The 22,673-nt window shown below is 46.1% G+C and overlaps 1 protein-coding gene across 1 annotated transcript in view; it reads left to right on the top strand.

Moving 5' to 3' along the window:
• cacna1eb (calcium channel, voltage-dependent, R type, alpha 1E subunit b) overlaps positions 1–22,673 on the top strand; it is a gene marked incomplete at both ends in the record, with an annotated part of 74,061 nt that overhangs the window by 3,662 nt on the left and 47,726 nt on the right. Inside the window, 3 exon segments of the mRNA XM_080484707.1 lie at positions 6,986–7,280; positions 16,376–16,480; positions 17,794–17,933. Of these exon segments, the coding sequence (XP_080340833.1) occupies positions 6,986–7,280; positions 16,376–16,480; positions 17,794–17,933 (540 nt within the window).

The raw sequence follows: 22,673 nt of genomic DNA, 5'->3' as shown, positions 1-22,673 counted from the left end.
AAAACCAGATCCAAAATCCAGTCCTAAGCCAGTTCAAAACCAGTCCGAAACCAGTCCGAAAACCAGCACAAAACCAGTACCAGTCTAAAATCCAGTCCAAAACCCAGTCCAAAATCCAATTCAATACCATTCCAAAACCAGTTCTAAACCAGTCCAAAGTCCAATCCAAAAACCAGCACAAAACCAGTCCAAAATGAGTCCATAAACCCAGTTCAAAACCAGTCCAAATACTAGTTCAAATCCAGTCCAAACCCAGTCCAAAACCAGTCCAAAAACCCAGTTCAAAACCAGTCCAAAAACCCAGTCCAAAAACCCAGTCCAAAACCAGTTCAAAACCCAGTTCTAAAACCCAGTTCTAAAACCCAGTTTTAAAACCCAGTTCTAAACCAGTCCAAAGCCAGTTCAAAACCAGTCCAAAAGGAGTCCAAAACCAGTCCAAAAACCCAGTTCAAAACCAGGTCAAAACCAGTCCAAACCAATTCAAAACGAGTCCAAAACCAGTCCAAGACAATCCAAAATCCAATACAAAACCTATACAAAGCCAGTTCAAAACTAATTCAAAACCAGTCTAAAAACAGTTCGAAACCAGTACAAAAACCCAGTTCTAAACCAGTCCAATTACTAGTTCAAATTCAGTCCAAAACCAGTACAAAATCTAGTTCAAAATCCCAGTCCAAAAGTCATCCAAAATCAGTCTAAAAACCCAGTTCAAAACCAGTCCAAAAACCCTGTCGCAAACCCCAGTTCAAATCCAGTTCAAAACCAATCCAAAACCAGTACAAAACCAGTTCAAAACTAGTCCAAAACCAGTCCAAAAACCCAGTCCAAAACCAGTCCAAAACCAGTCCAAAACCAGTACAAAACCAAGAAAAAAATCTAATTCAAAACCCTTACAAAACCAGTTCAAAACCAGTCTAAAAACCCAGTTTTATAACCTGTTCAAAGCCAGTTCAAAACAAGTACAAAAACCAATAGAAAACCAGTCTAAAACCAGTCCAAAAACCCAGTTCAAAACCAGTCCAAAAACCCAGTTCAAAACCAGTCCAAAAACCCTGTCGCAAACCCCAGTTCAAAACTAGTCCAAAACCAGTCTAAAATCCAGTCCAAAAACCCAGTCCAAAACTCAGTTCAAAACTAGTCCAAAACTCAGTTCAAAACTAGTCCAAAACCAGTTCAAAACCAGTACAAAATCCCAATTTTAAACCAGTACAAATCCAGTCCAAAACCAGTTAAAAACCAGTCTAAAATCCAGTCCAAACACCCAGTTTAAAACTAGTCCAAACCAGTTCAAAACTAGTCCAAAACCCACTCCAGGACAGGTATAAAGTCTTCCAAAACCAGGTCAGTGATAGTCCTAAAACTAGTTTAATTGACCGAAACCAGAGCGGCACCAGTGTAAACTCCAGAATCAACATTAACAGTATAAACGGACCTTGAGGCTCCGACAGAACCTGAACCTCAGATCAGGTTCTGGATGTTTCCACTGGAGAACAACAAACAATTCTCATCCACTCAGGGAGAGACGGCGCCTCCTGCAGGTCACACATGGAATAAACCAACAGGAGTTATTAAAACAGAAAAAAAAACAATGTTTATGACAAAGTGAAAAAGTCGTTTGTTGGTTTTTGTTTTTTATTTGAAGCTGAACGTGTGAGAGGCAGCTGATGTGTGTATTTGTATTTCCAGTAGAAGCGTCCAGAGCAGAGGGGGCGTGGTCAATGTTTGATTGACAGCTTCATGAGCCAATCACGGTGTGTGTGTGTGTGTGGGGGGGGGGGGGGGGGGGGGGGGGGTCCTTATCATCTTCCTGCACAGGTTGAAAGAATTTGAGCCGGCAGAGGATTTCTGTACTGTGGCGGTTTGTCCAGCAGGGGGTGCTGCAGAATCATAGAGGAGCACATGTGTTCAGTTGAGCCCAAAAAAACTAAAATTACCTTTTGGTGAAACACAACAATCTGAATTTTAAGGATTAATTTGAAATGTGTGTCAGTGATGTCCAGTGGGGGGGTGGGGGGGGGGGGGGGGGGGGGGGGGGCGGCGTTTCAGTTTGAGGATTGACCTCTTGACCTCTGGTCTGATGCTCCAGGGTTTTGTTGGTGGTACTTTTTGGTCCTCAGATCGACCAGAGCGGTGGAGTCCTGACTGTTTTTGTTTCGTGGCCGTTCAGGTGCAGCAGTTATTGGAAGGATCAAACAGACAGAACTCAGTAGTAGAGGATGTCTGTTGCTAGGCAACAGAGAGAAAAATAAAATGCTTAAACCACTCCAGTGTTGGCTGAAAGCCGCTCTGCAATTATATAAATGCTCTTCACAGCTCGGTCACAAAGTGCAACCATTAACGTTTTAGCTGGCGCTGCGTCACCTGCAGCCCCACGTCACTGCTCCTCCTGCACCTCCTCCTGAACACACCTCCTCCTCCTGAACCCACCCCCTCCTGAACACACCTCCTCCTGAACACACCCCCTCCTGAACCCACCTCCTCCTGAACACACCTCCTCCTGAACCCACCTCCTCCTGAATGCACCTCCTCCTGAACCCACCTCCTCCTGAACACACCCCCTCCTGAACCCACCTCCTCCTGAACACACCTCCTCCTGAAGACACCCCCTCCTGAACACACCTCCTCCTGAACACACCTCCTCCTGAACACACCTCCTCCTGAACCCACCCCCTCCTGAACCCACCTCCTCCTGAACGCACCTCCTCCTGAACGCACCTCCTCCTGAACGCACCTCCTCCTGAACGCACCTCCTCCTGAACACCCCCCCTCCTGAACCCACCTCCTCCTGAACGCACCTCCTCCTGAACCCACCTCCTCCTGAACGCACCTCCTCCTGAACCCACCCCCTCCTGAACACACCTCCTCCTGAACCCACCTCCTCCTGAACCCACCCCCTCCTGAACCCACCCCCTCCTGAACACACCTCCTCCTGAACCCACCTCCTCCTGAACCCACCCCCTCCTGAACCCACCCCCTCCTGAACCCACCTCCTCCTGAACCCACCCCCTCCTGAACACACCTCCTCCTAAACACACCTCCTCCTGAACCCACCTCCTCCTGAACCCCCCCCTCCTGAACCCACCTCCTCCTGAACACACCTCCTCCTGAACACACCTTCTCCTGAACCCACCCCCTCCTGAACACACCTCCTCTGTAACCCACCTCCTCCTGAACACCCCCCCTCCTGAACACCCCCCCTCCTGAACGTGGCTTAGTGTGTGAGTGTGACCCGGGGAGACGCTCCGGCCCGATGGTTTCATTCAATCTGATGAAGCTCCTAGTAACACACACTTCAAGTCTGAAGGCAACCAACAGTTACATGGCGCTTGAGAGCCGGCTACACGTGTGTGTGTGTGTGTGTGTGTGTGTGTGTGTGTGTGTGTGTGTGTGTGTGTGTGTGTGTGTGTGTGTGTGTGTGTGTGTGTGTGTGTGTGCACGTGCCTGTGAAGATGTGAGGTGTGTGTCAGAATGTGTGTGTGAGGTGTGTGTGAGAATGTGTGTGAGGATGTGAGGTGTGTGTGCACTTTAGCTGCAGATATAATGAATATCATTGAGCAGGTGTCATGAAAGGTTGTGTGTGTGTGTGTGTGTGTGTGTGTGTGTGTGTGTGTGTGTGTGTGTGTGTGTGTGTGTGTGTGTAAACAGATTTCTGTAGGAAGATGTTGCTCTATTGTGCAACACTGCTTTTGTTGGCAGAAATGAAAAGAACGAAGCAGGAATTCAAGAGAGCCACGTCGCTATGGAAACAGCACACACACACACACACACACACACACACACACACACACACACACACACACACACACACACACACACACACACACACACACACACACACACAGAGAGAATTGTGGACTGTTTGCAGAGATGGACAAACCAAATATTTTGTTGGGAAAGATTTTCTTTGCCATGAGGGTTTTGTTTTTCTCTACACACACACACACACACACACACACACACACACACACACACACACACACACACACACACACACACACACACACACACACACACACACACACACACACACACACACTGACGGTCAGTGGAGCTCGCTGCAGAAGCTCTTTTGTCACTTTTCATTCCTTCGTTGTTGATGATTTACTCACATATGTGCAGAGAAAGTATTCAGAGGACTGTAGTACTGTAGTACTGTAGTACTGTAGTACGTTGCTTCTGGAAACCTTGTCGATCCTACGCTGCTGCTCACATCTAGATGAATTGTGTGTCATATAATCTGATTGTGAAGTGACTGCGGTTGTATGAAATGAGGAGGTGCAGTTTTTGGCAGGTGTAGTTGCCAAACATTGCATAGCATGTTCACTTCTAACCCTTCCTGCCAAAAAACGCCCCTCCTCATTTTATATAACTGCAGGATCAAAATATCTAAAAAAACTTAACTCAGGTTTGAATCTGTTGAATTCAGTACCAGATTAATAATTAGTGGATTATTACCTCCACTAGTGTCCAGATGATAGAGCATCTTCCTCCTCTAACATCCAGATTATAGAGCATCGTCCCCCCCACATCAGATTATAGAGCATCGTCCTCATCTAACAGCAGATTATAGAGCATCGTCCTCATCTAACATCTAGATTATAGAGTATCTTCCTCCTCTAACATCCAGATTATAGAGCATCTCCCCCTCTAACATCAGATTATAGAGCACCGCCCCCTCCTACATCAGATTATAGAGCATCGTCCTCATCGAACATCTAGATTATAGAGCATCTTCCCCTCTAACATCAGATTATGGAGCATCGCCCCCTCCTACATCAGATTATAGAGCATCGTCCTCATCTAACATCTAGATTATAGAGCATCTTCCCCTCTAACATCAGATTATAGAGCATCGTCCCCCTCCTACATCAGATTAGAGAGCATCTTCCTCCTCTAACATCTAGATAATAGAGCATCTTCCTCCTCTAACATCAGATTATAGAGCACCGTCCCCCTCCTACATCAGATTATAGAGCATCGTCCTCCTCTAACATCAGATTATAGAGCATCTTCCTCCTCTAACATCAGATTATAGAGCATCTTCCTCCTCTTACTGAACTTAATGAATCAGTAAAATGATCCACTCAATGCAACAGTTCATTTAATGTCACAGCAACATTTTACAGAACTTCACTGAGTAACTATTTTCTTTTTACTTTGATAATCTGCAGTACTTTTATGTCCAGTACACATGGACCCATGAGGATGCAGTTTTCAGGAGTCCCACCTCACCTCTCTTTTAAATCAGCTGCCGTCGGTGTTTTCTGCTGAGACGCGAGGCTTCTCTTCGGGCCGCGCGTCGCCGCGCGTCGCCGCGCGTCGCCTCGTGTGCGGGGGCCGAAGTGGTCATCTTCAGGGGCCGGTTGGGAGGAAGAGGAGGAGGAAGAGGAGGAGGGGAGCAGCAGATGGAGCGATAGTTGTCTAATGAGGTCTCACTTGCGGCGCGGCGTGTGAAAAAGACCCGGCTTTCTGCAGCTGCTTCCCCTCAAAAAGGGAGCAGCCCTAAGATCTATTTCATGCTCTATTTTTACTCCAATATTAGCACAATGGCCTACTTCTAAATGTTTTAATAGTCCGTCTCCATTAAGGAAAATAACACAACTCTGCGTGGCTCTTTGATTCATTCATACTTAATTAGAATATGAAAAAAGAAAAAAAATAGTAACAGAAAATTAAACAAGACTGTAAATATATTCACAATCAGAAATTAGAGGCAAGAGGGATTATAAATTTTAATTCTGATTACATATTTTTCCACATTTTAAATTTAAATTATTTTATGTTTGTGTGGTTTTAATTCACATTATGCATGTAATGTGTATTAAAACTATATATATACATATACACAGTCAAAATATGTATTTCGTCCTTCCAGACTGAAGATTAATCCATATCTATATATTTACATGATTTGAATGTTATTATTGTATCATTAGATTTATATTTTTTTTATTTATTATTAATTCCATAAACTGAAAAATACACATAAAATACAGGTACCTATACAAAGTGCTCATATATGAGCACTTTGTATATTTTACCTAGACACAAAAGAAGTACACACACATATAGAACATGTATTTAATTCAACGTGTCTGAAAAAGGGAAAGGAAGTTGATTAACTTGAGTTAAATAGAGACATTTAAAGATTTTATTCGATGTGTGACCGTCCTGACAGGACACAGTGAACTGATTCTCCTCGTTTGTGTATAAAAAGGTTTGATATTTGAGAAACTTGAGCAGGTTCGACTGGAGCTGACGTGACTTCCTGAACACAGAGATGCGTTTTGGGCGCCTGTTAAATCCGCACACCTGTTCCCTTCCTCTGCGCCCACAGACACCTTTTACATAAACGCGCTTTCCCACACAGCCTGCTGGATATAGGAGAGGCACGTCCCTCCCTCTCCACCAACTTTCATTGAGCTGTCGGTGCTGGCGCGGCGGTAGGGGAGGGGGGAGGGGGCGGCCGGTGCTGTGCGCTCCTGGCGCGTCACTCACTTCACTCTGCAGCGATCAGACGGATGATCCGCAGCTCCCGCGACTGATTCAATGGGCTCCCGTCCTCTCCGCACCGTCCATGTGTTGAGCTCACCTGCTCGGGGAGACGCGTAAAGTTTGAGCGGATTTCTCCCGGAGCTCCGTCAGAGGCGCGCGCGCGCGCGCTCTCGGGAGAAGTTGCTCCGTTACGCGCCGGTAAACAGATGGATAAGAGAGTTTGTCTGCAGCTTGTGCGCCTGATTCATTGAGAAGTGAGTAGATGGAAGATTTGCCTGAAAGCTCTCAGAGTGCCACAGTGCAGCAGTGTGCGGACATGAAGTGAGAGGAAGCTGTAACTTTCTGAGGAATACCAAAACGCGCTCGCTGGATTCGAGGTGGAGCCTTTCTTCCTTTTCTTTCTTTTTCTTTACTTTCCTTTCCTTTTCTTTTCTTTTCTTTGCGCCTCTTCGTCTTTCCTTTGAGCTAAAAGCTCCCCATCTCTTTCTAGAATGGCTCGCTTCGGAGACGAATGTGCTCCGGCCGCGGTGGACTCCGGGGACGGGGACCCGGAGCGCGGCAGCGGCGGCGAAGGAGGCGGCGGAGACGCGCAGGACGCGGCGGCGGCGGCCGCGGCGGGAATGACGGCGTCCATGAAACAAGCCAAGGCGCAGCGGGCCCGGACCATGGCCCTGTACAACCCCGCCCCGCACAAGCAGAACTGCCTCACCGTCAACAGGTCGCTCTTCATCTTCGCGGAGGACAACATCATCCGGAAGTACGCGCGGCGGATCATCGAGTGGCCATATCCTTCCCGCCACCAGGGCGCACGTGGCGTGTGATCCGGGAAAACACGCACGTGAGCAGCTCCAAGTCTCAATTCACCACGTGTCGAAAGTGTCCTGTCAAGTCTGTACTTCTCATTGTCACCTTCATCATCATCATCATCGTCGTCATCCCTCTCCTGCTCTGTCACAATGAAGTCTGACCTTTCAGTGTCTCCCCGAAGCCTGGTTTGCACTGTGGTTCACACCAAGAAGATCCCTGGTTCGATTCCCGGTCTGAAGGCCTTTCTCGGTGGAGTTTGCATATTTCCTCCGTGTTCAGGAGGGAAAAACCTGTAATTTAAGGTAGTTTGTGACTCTAAATTCCCTAATTTAGGCCCCGTTTACGCGACAATGTGCCAAGTGAAAATGCATAATTTTGGAAAAGTTTCACACCGTTTTTAAAAATGATGTCCATTTACACAGCTATGGAAGAAACTCTGGAAAAGATATATGTTTGTGTTGGGCCACTAGTGGGTGCTGTTGGTTGTATTTGTAATGGAGGCGCACGCAGCAGAGAACGATGAGCTCTAAACATGAACACTGGGAGAACACGGACGTTCTAGTGGACAGACCACCAAGTTAGATTGTTATTACGGTGACTGTCAAAATAAAAGTAACAAGTCCAGGAGAATATGGACTGTGTTCTGATTGTCTCGACTGAGCATGTGCAGAACGACTAGTTACTATGGCGAAGATGCATACGTGGTAGCAGCTTTTCTGCCGTCAACAAGAAAACTCGTTTGCAGAATCTCGCTTTTGCCCGTTTGCAAGGAAACAGAGCCCGAGCGTTTTCGGGGGAAAGTTCCACTTTTGGAGCTGTTTGCAAAAAGCTGTGTTTTCAGTAACTCGGTACCATTGTCGTGGAAATGGACACAAAAAAACGCAACTAAAGCCTAGCATTTTCACATCTGCTTGCTGGTTGCTGTGGTGAGCAGAACCAGGAGCAGTCTTTCCAAAAAGTTGCGTATTTCTCTGTTTCTATAGAGGCAGAGTTGAAGCGTTTTTTTAAAAAGTTCCACTTTGAGAGACATTTTCAAAATGCTCATGACCACGAGCACCATTTCCGCCGCCAACTCAGGAGTGGGCGTTTGCAGGAAGCGTCGTTTTCGCCCGTTTACACGGCAACGCGGGCCGAGTGTTTTCAAAAGTTTCATTTTCTGTCATTTAAATACACAAATACGCACACACACACACACCTGAAATCGTTGGTGTGTCGACAGGGCCCTGTGTGTGTGTGTGTGTGTGTGTGTGTGTGTGTGTGTGTGTGTGTGTGTGTGTGTGAGCGAGAGAGAGAGTGTGAGTCACACACCCATGCTGCACCGTTCAGGGTGTAATTTGCCTCCAGCGCCTCTCGATCCCGCCTCGTATGAAGCGCCGCAGGAGATGGATGCTCATGAGTGTGCTCGGCGAGTTCTCTCCGCCGGCCGAGCGTTAGCATGTGGTGATCATTAGAAGCGGCTCTGCCGGCTGTGGGGGAGGCGTGTAGGCACAGATCTGATGCTCAGCGCTCATTGGAATATGAACCCTGCCGTGAGTAGGTGTCGGTTCAAATCCACCAGGCAGCGATTCTGCTGCTTCCTGCTGCAGCCAACAGTTTGTCTCTCTCTCTCTCTCTCTCTCTCTCTCTCTCTCTCTCTCTCTCTCTCTCTCTCTCTCTCTCTCCCGCTAGGTTCAACAACTTCTTCTCCTTTAACAAACATGATCTGGGAATTTATTCTTCTCACCAAACAGAAATCACATTCAGTAAGTAAGCAGGACACTGGGAGTGTGTGTGAGTGTGTCTGCGCTGGCGTCCGACCGGCCCCCCCGAACAACCAGAGACATTAGAACCGTCCCCGCGGATGATATTAGACTGAACACAGGCTCCAATCAGCCAATAACCTGCTGACACCTGTTGCTATGGCGACTACCCAGATTCTCACACAAACTAGGAAAACAAGCTCAAAAACAAAATATCTTTAATGATAAGAGACAGAATCTTTTTTCCCCAAATCACGTAAAGACAAACCGTCTTTCTGTTCTGGGTTCTGAACGGTGGCTGGAATATTCAGAATGAACTGAAACTAAAACCAACATTTTAATCTCACCCTGGATGAACGAGGAAGGAAAGATTTCATCTGTAAATATGGAGGGAAAGTCTCAGACTGAAGAGAGGAAAACATTTTGGACAAAGTTCGCCGACCTTCAGGCCGGTTTAGGTTCCAACTGGTTTTTAGTTTTGGGTTGTGGGTCCTGTTTTGAGAGCGATCGGGTCAAAGGTCAAGGTCAAAGGTCACAAAAACATCAAAGAAGTATTCTCGTCATAAGGCGGACAGTTTTAATCCGATTGATGTCAAACCAAAGCCAAATCGTTCAGTTTTCCATTCCCTCTCCTCTGACATGTCACACGGTGCAGCGATATTGTAAAATATGTGTACATCAGTGTCAAACAGTGACAACATGAAGCCATTTGAACAACCAGGACAGATGATGGAAGGAGTGAAGTGGTTAATCAAATAACCTTGTAATCCATCTGTTTCCATGGTTACATGTGTGGCGTAGCGAAGGTCTGCGCTCTACCGAGTGTAGTTCTAGCTCTTTATTGTGGCGCAGAGTATATGTGATGAAAATGTAGAATTCTTTTTTCACAAAACCAAAACGATTACTGCGGAAAATGAGTCCAATCCCAACCTGAAGTTCATTTTAATGAAACCTTCTGGTGTTAAAATCCAGATAAATGTCCAGAAAACTTCTCCTGTTGCATTCTGGGTGTTTTTACAAACTGCCCCTGACAGCGTGGCTCCGGGTAGCGAGCGTTCATGGCAGCATCACCAGATCTCAGCTCGGGTCTCGGTGTCGTCTCGTGTCCAAAACGCTGAAGAAACGTGTTAATAAATCAACGTTTGTCCAGATTGGAGCTTCCTGCCGGCCGGTTTTGGTCCACGGGCCTCATGCTTGACACTCCCGCTTTGATTGATTTGTGGGCAAACTGAAAAAAAGCGCTAAAGCTCGGCCGTCCGTCGCGGTTAGCTCGCTCAAGCACTCGAACAACCAGCGAGGCAGACGGACTCCGACTCGGCCCAACAGGTTGTGAAGTAAAAAGCTCAACTGGTGTGGAGGAAGTTCCCCGAGTGTGAGCGACACCAGCTGCTCTTCACGTCTCTACTACCAGAGGGACCTCAGGTCGGTCGGTGTAAATCATCAATGAGTTCAGCCGTCTGCATTTTGAAGAACAGTTTGGTCTTGGTGGTTTTCCCACTGGACCGGACCGGAGCCTCTGCCGGGTCGGATTATTTAGTCATAGACTCGGATTGAAATGTGGCGTCACATGAAGGTCAGCCGTCGTATCGTCGTGAGCGGATCTGGACGCAGCTGACTGAAGGAAGCTTCATCCGGACACACACACACACACACACACACACACACACACACACACACACACACACACACACACAGGTCTAAAACAATCTAGTTAGCATGTCGGGCCATGAGTTGGTGCTGTTTTAGATTTTTTAATGAAACCACACATCTATCTATCTATCTATCTATCTATCTATCTATCTATCTATCTATGGACATTGTTAATGTAGAAATGTTTATATGTAAAACTATTTTAAGTATATAAAGATAATATCGGAAGACTAACGAACATTAGAAGGAGTAGGATGAGATAAGTTTTATTTCTTCCTACTCCTTTTTAGACATGCTAATTGAATATAGGATGTGTGTATGTGTGTATACTTTAACATAGATTATACATGTTTTTCGAAATATATTTTCATAAAATGTAACTTTGTTTAATTAATATGATCACTAAAGGGTTTATATATGTGTGTGTGTGTGTGTGTGTGTGTGTAGGTTGAGTATAAAGGATATCACACGTTAAAGATATCACATCTGAAATTATACACGGCCATTCGTGTGGACAGATAAACTGATTGCTATTACGGTGACTGTCAAAATAAAACTACCAAGTCCCAGGAGAATATGGACTGGACGTCTTCCACTCCGGAGGCGCCATTGTTGTTATTGTCCCTCTACTGAGCATGTGCAGAAGAACTATTTACCACGGCGGCGTTGCTCAGGACGAGTCGCGGCGCCTCCACCGTCTCCACGGGACGGAGCGCTTTTGAAAAGTTCCATTTTGGCTGCAAAAACGTTTCCAGACCGTTGTCGTGTAAACGGGGTTTTTTCATGCTGTGACTCTGGAGAGCGAACCACTTCACGCCGCACAGGACCAACAGTCGACACTCAGAGTGAGAGGCAGCTTCTCCTGCAGGCTGTTTCGGGAGCTTCATGAGCTCGGCAGCATCGCGGCGTTGCCATATCTACCCACCGCTCCTCCTGTCTTACACCCCCTCCGGAGTGGCGTGCCAGTCTCCCGCTGTTACCTAACCGGGGGCGCGTGGGCGCGGGGCGAGTGGTCAGGACGAGCCGGCCGCTGGCAGCAGAGGCATGTGGGAGAGAGCTGGCCCGTAGTAGCTCGGCCCGTCGTGGGCTGTGCAGGCAGCGCATGTCGGAGCGCCGGCCGGGCGAGACCCCGCACGACGTCCCGCCTCCCAAAGCCCGAGCCGATCCAGCGGCGCTCCGAGGAGCCGGGCGCAGTTTGGGAGCTCGGCCCTCAGTGAGCGGCTCGTCTCCGGCCTCCGTCGCTCTGCTTCATACAGCTCAGTGGTAATTCCTCTGGAGATTCACTGCAGACCTTCTGCTGGCGACCCAGTGTCTTCAGTCCTGAGCTCGGGGGGGGGGGGGGGGCCTCACGTTTCCCCCGGTGGAGGAACGCTGCGCCGTGTGAATGAGTGAATGTGACAGCATGAGGTGGTGAAACACGCCACGTCCATCTCCCGCATTTCTTCATTCATTCTTTACTTCATTTGAAGAAAACTTGAAGATTAGTCCTGAAGCTCCGATTAATTCTGTAATAACTGTTTGACGATGTTCGTCGACACGACAAAGTTTCCACTTCCTGTCTTTAGTCTGCCAGTTCCTGTTTCTCTCCGCCTCGTCATTACTTCTTAACTTCACCAATCAAACCTAAGGGAAGGTTATGTTTTTGTCTGCGTGTATTTATTTATTGGTTTGTATGCATGTATTTTACCAAATTGTCACAAAAACTACTCACCTGAATTACATGAAATCATCCAAGGACCAATCGATTACATTTGGGGACTTTAATGGTTAACCGTTTCAGAATAAATCTCAAGTAGAGACAATCAGAACAAAGTTTCCTCCGTGGTGTCGTGACCCCCCAGTCCTTATTCTCCTGGGACTTGCTTGTTTTATTTTGAAAGTTACCATAATGACAATACAACTTGGTCATTTTATTTTGACAGTCACCATAATAACAATACAACTTGGTGGTCTGTCCACTTGATGTCTGTGCTCTCCCATTGTGGTTTCATGACTAGAACAACCAACAGCACCTACTAGTGGCCCAACATGCTAACTACATCTACTTCAACTAGAAGACTTTTCTTGATGCGCTTTCACTTGAAATGTCGCGTAAACGGGACTTCGATGATAATAAATCCACTGATGATCTGTCATTCAGTGATAAAAAAGGAACAATAGGAGTTTAAAAGCGTGGAGCTTCCTGGTTGGCTGTGTTGAAACGAAGCTGCTCAGAGACTCACCAACAGGCTTTAAAGCAGCGTAGTGAGCTAAGTCGCTCACGGCGGCGGATGTGATTCAGTGTGGTCGGGCTGAGAGCTGCAGAGAGCCGTGTGCACGCTGACAGGTAACAGTTAGTGACGGAGTGGGCGAGATTTATTAAGTATTTCCCTCTCCTGCTATTTTCTGCTCGTTCGGTGGCAACAATGTGGAGTTGTCAGTGTGAGTCGGTGTGAGTCCCCGAGGCCCCCGGCTCGGCGCTCCTCTGTGAGTCAGTGACCCCGTTTCACTGGAGGCAGGAAAATTAATAACGAGGAGCTGCGACCTCGCAGCAGCTCTACCAGACTCAAAGTCACAGGTGTCACTCTGGAGCCACTCCGGGGGGGGAAACGTTCGTCCTGCGGGCCAGAAGAGTCACGAGGACCAGGAGAACGGCCACGTTCTGCACCTCTTTGTCCGACAGGTGGAAATCTAGCCTCGTTGCCTGTTTGTTTCAGAAATGTTTTGCATTTGCACAGCAACCTTCTGAAAATGTTTCCACGTAAACGGCAGGAACACTGAAAGGGATGTAGTTTTCATTTCGAGCCACTAGTGGGTGCTGTTGTTAGTTTTAGTAATGAAAAGAGAGAAGCCACATTCTAGTGACTGACGAGGAATCAGATGCTCTCAGGGGAGAGTCTCAACTATTAAACTACTGATCTGGACGATAAAACTAGAATACGAGCGCGAGTCAGACCACTACGGGTCGGCCATGTTGGTTTACCTGAGCATGAGCAGAAGGAAATATTCATCACGGGGGGGGGGGGGGGGGGGGGGGGGTTCGCATGAGCAGTAACAGGCTCCGTCGCCTCCGTCAGTCTCTGCAGAGGGGAATTGTGACTGTGAAAGAAACGTTCACCTTGGGAGCCGGAATAAAAACTTGGCGGATGCAGTGGATCTGAACGGCGGTGTCGTGTAAACACACCCCACAAAAGTGAAGGAGGTTTTGCCATACACTCGTATTCGTTGTCGTGTAAACAGGTGAAATAACAACGGTTCAGTTTTGGGCTGAAGCTGGCGCTGGCGGTCTGAGCAGGGCGGAGAGAGGCAGCGGCTCTGAGGAGCTCACGTCGAGTTCGGCAGCCGCCGTCAGTCCGTTTCGGTGGTTTGAGGAAGGATGTTCGCTGACGTCCAGACGGTAGAAATGTGTTTAATGGCTCCTCCTCAGCTCCGAGGTGTCGGCAGTTAAAGAGCCGCTCAGGCCACGGTGGCTCCGCCGCCTCCCTCCTCAACCCCATTCCTCTCCATCAAAAGCACTTTTAAAAGCAGGTTGCCATGGATACTATTCCATCTCTAACAGTTTGCTTCCAGCGGCGGAGAATATGAACCGTGCCATTATTCATCTGTCATTTATTCATCCAACCCGTCGTTTTTTTTTTTTTCCTCCGCTCTGAACCGCATGCTGGAACTAGTTTTCTCCTCAAACTTGAGTGTGAACCCGGAGACCGGTGAGCGGCGCTCTGCAGAAATGCTTCGTAATGGAGGCCGTGTCCCGGTCTCTGGTGTCAGTCTGACGTGTCACTCATTAAAGTGCCTTTGAACCAGGAGACACGTTGTCACAGTTCACGATCCGATCGGTCCTCCAAACTCTGTCAGCCAATCAGAATCGTCCCCATGGACGTCGTCCCCTATTAAACTGGGGATTAAGATCCCCCATCAGCCAATCAGCCGCAGAGAGGAAAACCATCATGAGCATTGAGTCTTTTTTAACGGGAACAAACCGGCAGAACCAGGTTGAGACGTTCTGCTGTTTTTTTTTTCTTTCCAGAGGAATTTGAGGGAAGTAAAGGCCTGAGAGCAACAAGAGTCTGAAAACATTTCAGTTAGAGTGTGTGACCTCAGTCTGCTGTGACAGGAACATTCAGCACAACACACATTATAAAGAGAGAGAGACTCCGGAACATTCATCCACTTCAGTTCATCCACGCGTTTAGTCCACAAGGGCTGAAGGACCGGATAACTGGGAACGCTGGGAATGTTGGGAATAATGGGAACCAACAGGACTACAAACACGGAGGCATTTTAACTCCTTAGAGATTATTTACATTCTCGTTCTCTGGCATCTCTTTGTGTTTTACAGGTTCTTTCTCTGTTGCTGCCTTTAGGGAACATCAGAAAATTGATGGATCTGTTGAGACATGAGGTGTTTAGGGAACATCAATAGTCAAGTTAACTTTATTTGTTCAGCACATTTAAAAACAAGCAAGCTTGACCAACGTGCTTCACTGTTATAAATGGGGGGGGGGACGACGACACACTTATATGAACTGAATATTTCTGTGAAGAATACGAGGTATTTAGGGAACATCAGTAAACTGTATTTTGTTGTGATGCGCTTGAGATGTTTAGGGAACATTGTTAAACTAGATTTTCGTGTGGTCCATGTACATTTTTTAGGCAAAATTGGTAAATTGTATTATCTTGTGACGAATGTGAGATGTTTAGGGAACATTGGTAAACTGTATTTTCTTGTGATACGTGTGAGATGTTTAGGGAACATTGGTGAACTATATAGATACTTGAGTTTTCTTGGAATGCAATATTTTGGGGGGAATCTATTTGTGGGGTTTGGGGAACATCAGTAAACTCATTTTCTTAGAATCCACATGTGGTGTTTAGGGAACATCTGTAAACTTGAATTTTCTTGGAATCCGTGTGAGGTGTTAGCAAACATCGGTAAACTATTTTCTTGTGACGCATGTGAGATGTTTAGAAAATATTGTTGAACTATATTTTGTTGGGAGGCATGTGAGGTATTTAGAGAACATCGGAATACTTGAGTTTTCATGGAATTTATGTGAGGGGGTTTGGGGAACATCAGTCAACTTGAATTTTCTTAGAATGCCTGTGTGGTGTTTAGGGAACATAAGTAAACTTGAATTTGTTTGGAGTCCATGTGTGGTGTTCAGGGAAATTCAGCAAACTTGAATTTTCTTGGAATGCACATGAGGTATTTAGGAAACGTTGGTAAGGAGTATTTTCTTGTGATACACAAGATATTTTTAGGGAACACTGGTAAACTGTATTGTCTTGTGATGGATGTGAGGTGTTCAGGAACCCTTAGGAATCTTTCCGTGCAGGTGAGGTGTTTAGGGAACATCAGTTAATTGCTGGATCCGCTTGATTCATTTTTTAATTTAGTCTGAATGTTTTAGTTTTTTCGTGGATTTGTCAGCTTTTATACTTTTTACAGAAACAGAGTTCAGAGTTTTTAATCATTATCACTGCTTTTATTGAAAGTTTACGTCCTGTGAGAGCACTGTGTTCTAATCGGTGCCATGAATAATTTAATTAGACTCGATATTTCAAGGTTTCCAGCGCAGTAGTTACTATAGGAGCTTCATCACTGAATGTTGTGTGTTCTGACATAATTCATCAGATTCTCTGCGTCAGTTTTGTCCTCGTTTTGTGTTGAAAGACGTTTCCTTAACTCGGAGGCCTTTACGCCCTTCGAGTACATGATCCTGGCCACTATCACCGCCAACTGTGTGGTCCTGGCGCTGGAGCAGCACCTCCCGGGGGAGGACAAGACGCCCATGGCCAAGAGACTGGTGAGACTGCACACACACACACACACACACACACACACACACACACACACACACACGAAATGTTCTGCAACAAGCCTCATTAGTAAAGACTGAAAGAGAGAACAGTTTTGTTTGTAATTAAAGCCATAAATATGATCAGTTTAGTCAATCAGACATCAACAATGTGGGTCAGATGCCAAAGTTACTGGGTCAGACTGTAGAAAAGCAGTAAATGAAATAGCTTCTTCCACAAACTGAACCGAAACAGCTTCAAAAGAAACACTAATATCGGATGAAATCTTGATAAAAAAAAAAACAGCTTTGGAACTCGTCAACATAAATCTCATTTCAGAATAAAGTTTGAAACAGTGAAAAGGTGTAGTTCAAAACCTCAAACTACGACACAAATCTACACCCAGAGACGTCAGCTGACTAATAAACTGCTCGACTGATACGAAATTCCGTAAATTGACTATTCATTTTGTAGAATTCAAACATCTGGATTCATTTGCAGTTCTGCTCCAATTAGTTTGATCACTTCCTGTTTTTTATTTTCCGTTTTGTTCTGGTTGGAGGTTCAGCGCTCCACCCTTAAGCAAACTCAAATCAAACCAACAGAAACTTTTCTGTTTCCAGCAGATTGTTTGTGCCACATTGATTTTATTTGAATCCAAACTGAAAGCAAAATCTTTGTGCGTGTAATTCTGCCCGTTCTAAACATGACCGATGCCTCATGTCTCCGATAAAGGCAAAAACTAAACTGGAACAAAAGTGTGAGGTGTTTAGGGAACAACCGTAAATTTGATCATCCAACGGAGCCAGGTGAGGCATTCAGGGATTATCTGTAAATTGTTGGAATGCACTGATACTGATACCAGTATTAAGTATCAGGTCCAGTACTTGTACTCGGAAACGAGCCCTGATACAACCCGGCGAGTATTACGTAAACATCCGCGGTTGGGAAAGTCTTGAGTGTAAATGAGAACGACAACAGTGAGACAGACTGTAAATTATGTTCTGACAAAATATCAAGAGGAGGAGAAAGATAGTTTGTACAACACCGGCAACTTCATCACCGGCAACTTCATCACCGGCAGCTTCATCGATCAAAAACAGATCTGGTTTGTCACAAACGTCTAAATATAAATAAGGACAGAGACGCAGGTTTAGAGTCCGAAGGCGCCGTTCCTAGTTCCACTGTGAAAACGATCCACAGCTGATGTATGACGCGTGTGGCGGTGATGTGTGTTGTGCCTCCCGCTGAGCGCGTCGCCGGTCGTAAACACGCCGAGCTTCGTCTTCGTCGTCGACGAGCCTCCGCCTTTCTCCCGCAGGAGAAGACGGAGCCGTACTTCATCGGGATCTTCTGCTTCGAGGCCGGGATCAAGCTGGTGGCGCTGGGCTTCGTGTTCCACAAAGGCTCGTATCTGAGGAACGGCTGGAACGTCATGGACTTCATCGTGGTGCTCAGCGGGTGAGTGACATCCGCCGGTCGCCTTGACGACCAGCGTTCTTCCCACTAAAGTGCGAAATCTTTGTTTCAAACATTGTCAAGTTATTAGCTGCCAAGCATACTGGTGAAATCTGTTTCTGGAGGAGGAACAAATATCACTTCTCCACGCCGCCACGCGCTCTGACTGCGAGCCAATCGGACGAGGCAGAGGCAGCGCGCCGCCTTCCAGGCTCTACAACAGTCGTTAGGACACGAGGCTCCGCTGCATCACAACATCCTGTCAACCACCGCAGCAGATCCCCAAGGGACTACATTACCCACAATCCTCTGCTGCTGCTGTGGAGCAGAGCAGGGATCTGACTGGGGTTTGACATGTGAACCAATTATTTCTATGTTTGACCACAATCTAGTGACCTTTGACCTTTTTATGAAAGAAAATATCCGTCATCGTTTTAAATCAGGAAATTGCAGGCATTGCCTATGCATGTGAGGCGTTTAGGGAACATCAGGAAATTATCGGCTATTTATTTTAAGCAATGTTGATTCACGTCAGGCATTTATGCGACATCAGGCTTTGTGACGTTAAAACCAGTAAAATATCTGGTCTGTGGACGTTTGTCATGTAAAGTTTAATCCAAGCAGATTTTAGGATACATTCAGGGATGTGTGGTAATCCAGGAACAGTCGATTATAATAGAAATTCAGTGTTCTTCATTGCGCTGAGATTTCCCGTTTGGAGAAGCAGCTTGAATGTCACATGTTTGTGTTTGTCTGTTATTTTTCTATTATCTGTGCGTGTGCTTCTTTGTCTTTTGTTTATTTTTAAAGTGAGACAGAAAGAAGAAAAAAAAAAAAGCCTGAGATTAACACTCAGCCACCGATTGTTGCGTTAATTTAGTGGGCGCCCATGTTTCGGGTTGGCGGCTGTGATTGGTGAAGCGGAGGATTAATTTCAGACTCTGATTGTCAGCTTGTGTCGCAGCTTGTTTTGGGGTGTTTTTCACCGGCGTGCCTTTAATCCCGACATGCTGCCGCTCATGTCTGACGTTGGGTTTGTGACGGTCGAGCTGCCGCTGATGTGTTTCAGTATTTACATTGATTTGAATGTGTTATTGTGCTCCGCTAATGGAAGGATTCGGGGATTAAAACAGTTTCGGTTTAAATAAAAAGGAGAGAGGTGTTTAGAAACTTGCTTCTGACGAGAGAAAACGGGAAAATGTTGAACCACATTCCCCAAAAACGTAAAAACAGGATACAGACATTTGACTAATCTCAGATTTCACACAATAGAAAACATGAAATTTCAATGGAAAGAGATTTTATTACGTGAGGAGACAAACTGAAACAGCAGCTCTTCGGTTTCTAGGTCTTCATGTCCTGTTTTTCATCTACATTTCTCACTTTGTCCTGCTCGTTAATCCTAAACTAACTCGTTAATCCTGACTGCAGCATGAAGCATGTGAGTAGCATCAGCATTAGCATTAGCATTAGCCTGCATCCACAGTAGCTGTCATTACCATTCTTAATTAGCGGTTAGCTTCTCTTTCTAAGAGCCGCCTGCATGTTGGTAGTTAATCTCAGCTGGTTTGTTTCTGCTTCTTCTTCTGGTCATTAGGTCATTTCTTTCAAGAAGAGATAACATCCAGATTATAGAGCATCGTCCTCCTTCTAACATCCAGATTATAGAGCATATTCCTCCTTCTAACATCCAGATTATAGAGCACCTTCCTCCTTCTAACATCAGATACTAGAGCATCTTACCCTTCTAACATCCAGATTATAGAGCACCTTCCTCCTTCTAACATCAGATACTAGAGCATCTTACCCTTCTAACATCCAGATTATAGAGCACCTTCCTCCTTCTAACATCAGATTATAGAGCACCTTCCTCCTTCTAACATCAGATACTAGAGCATCTTACCCTTCTAACATCCAGATTATAGAGCACCTTCCTCCTTCTAACATCAGATACTAGAGCATCTTCCCCTACTAACATCCAGATTATAGAGCATCTTCCTCCTTCTAACATCAGATTATAGAGCCCCCTCCTCCTCCTAACATCAGATTATAGAGCATCTTCCCCTTCTAACATTCAGATTATAGAGCATCTTCCTCCTCTAACATCCAGATTATAGACCATATTCCTCCACTAACATCCCGATTATAGAGCATCTTCCTCTTCTAACATCCAGATTATAGAGCATCCTCCCCCTTCTAACATCCAGATTATAGAGCATCTTCCTCACTTCACTCAGCGCTGTCAGTTCCAGTTTACACATTTTGTTCAAACTCTGCCGTGTTTCTTTACGATCTTTGATTAATCTGTGAATCTGAACTGGACGTGAGATTACGTGACGTGAGATTAGCTCCAGTCGAGCGGTGGTGAGTTGGATTCCTGCGTCGCCGGTGCGGCTCAGACTTGTTTCCATGGCGCGATGCAGCTCTGCAGGCAGGAAGAGGTGGGTGGATAAGTGGATTGGCAGCGGCGTCATAAACCTGCTCGGGTTCGCCCCCAGGACCTCCGCCAGTTAAATGTGAATGCAGAGCCGCAAATGTTATGCAAAAGCATGAAGGAAAGAGGACAAAAAGTGGAAGGAGGCCATGTTTGTTCTCCGTCAGAGGACACGGAGCGTCATCGCGGCTCCGTGTGCATGATCCAGCTAATGCAAATACCACTGCTACGGCTTATAACATCTTTATTGCAGACACAGGGCCACAAAAAAACATTATGACAATGTGGCTGCTGTTAATGCTTATCAGGCTAATGCGAATGCAACTGTTAAGACTTATGAAACTAATAGTGTCACTCCGAATGCTATGGCTGATGCCAGTGTTAATCCAGTTAATGCAAATGCCACTACTACGGTTTATTACTCTAATAATGTTAAAGCTGATTCCCCACACTCTGAATGCTGTGGCTGCTGCTAATGCTAATCAGGCTAATGCAAATGTCACTGCTAAGGTTTAGGATGCTGTGGATGATGCTAATCCTGCTGATGCTGTTCATGCTAATACAAGTAATGCAACTGCTAAGGCTGATGATGCTAAAGAAGTCGCTCCGGATGCTGCGGCTGCTGCTAATGCTAATCCAGCTAATACAACTGCTAAGGCTCATATGGTCGCTCCGGATGCTGTGTCTGCTGCTCTTGCTAATGCTATTGCTGCTAATATCGCAGCTTCAGTTGTGGATGTGATTTGTTACTTTGTCGTCAGTTACAGTTACAAGTATCTTTAAGATTATTCGTAGTTACTGTAAACGAAAAGTGACTCATTATTAATGATTGATTTATCCTGAGGTTGCTTAGCAACAACACTGTAAGTTTTGCCGCTGAAGCTTCGTCTCATTTGTGACTCAGACGTGTGTCTCTCAGGGTTTCTTCTCTCGCATAAAGCAAAGTGACACGTTGTCGTGGAAACGCCTCAACGATTTGATTTGTCATGAAATAGAAAATATTTAATGGATCTGAATTTGAATGAATAACGTTCAGGATGGAGGATCGTTGCCGAGGCTCCGACGACCAGTCGAACGTGTCAGTCTGAATCTGAATGTTGATTTTCACGCTGGAAAAAAAAACCAAACAAACAAAAAAGTGGAGCTGGATCCTCCCGAGAGTTTCCAGGCTGTGAAAAGTCGGCGACGCCGGCGGCAGAATCCACTCGCAGCTGAAAATAGAAAAAGTGATGCAGAGGACGACCTCGAGGTCAAAATGACATCAGACGCTTTTATTTACACTCCCAATCAGAACCGAGCAGAAGTTTTCTGACTCGGAGAGGATTTCACCTCCTGGTGGGACGGTGCCAACGCTTCAGGTGTTTACAAGCTGCTGAGTCAGCAGATCACGCGTGGCGTGAACAGAAGCGGGAAGCCAGATTTATGTGAGTCTGATGCTCCGTTTCCGTGACAACGTTTTAAGTGAAAATCGTTTTTTTGCATTTTCGCGACAGAAAAGTTTCATGATTACACGACAACGGTTTGAAAACGATGTCGGTCTCCGTGGCAATGGAATGACAGAAACACGGAAAACGAGGTAGTTCTCATGCCGGGCCACTAGGTGATGCTGTTGTTTGTTTTTGTAATGAAACCACACGCACGCACACACACACACACACACACACACACACACACACACACACACACACACACACACACACACACACACACACACACACACACGCACACACACACTGTGTGTCTGCTGCTCGCCGCCGGCCATAAAGTACCATTAGAAGTTAAAACTCAATGCAACATTCCTCGCATTTTCTTTGCGTTTTTTCCGCACGTTTTGATGAGCTTTATGTGTCTCTGCGCCCACGCCGACAAAAAGATGGAAGAAAAAGATTCAAATCAAACGATGCTGAAGATGATAATTGTGTCTTGCCTCTTGAAGAGGCAGGGACAAGAATAAACATGAACAAAGGGAAAACACGGACATTCTCGTTATTACTGTGACTGTCAAAATAAAGTACCAAGTCCAGGAGAATATGGGCTGGCAGTCATGACATCACGCAGGAAACTGTGTTCTGATCAGCTCTACTGAGCATGTGCAGAACTACTAGTTACTACCAACGTGGTTGTAGAGACGGAGCCTGAACATTTAAAAGAAGTTTTGCTTTCAGTAGCGCCGAGGCACCATTGCCATGTAAACCGATGCCTAAAGCGCGACAAAAACGTTGTGTTTTCACGCGGGAACGAGTCTTTAGGATCCTTCCTGTTTGCGGTTTGCGTGTTGCGGACGACACGTCGACCACATCCAGTGTTTC

The sequence above is a fragment of the Lipophrys pholis genome (assembly GCF_963383615.2).
Source record: "Lipophrys pholis genome assembly, chromosome: 1".
Classification (NCBI taxonomy): Eukaryota; Metazoa; Chordata; class Actinopteri; order Blenniiformes; family Blenniidae; genus Lipophrys; species Lipophrys pholis.
This window is presented reverse-complemented; position numbering and strand designations above follow the sequence as displayed.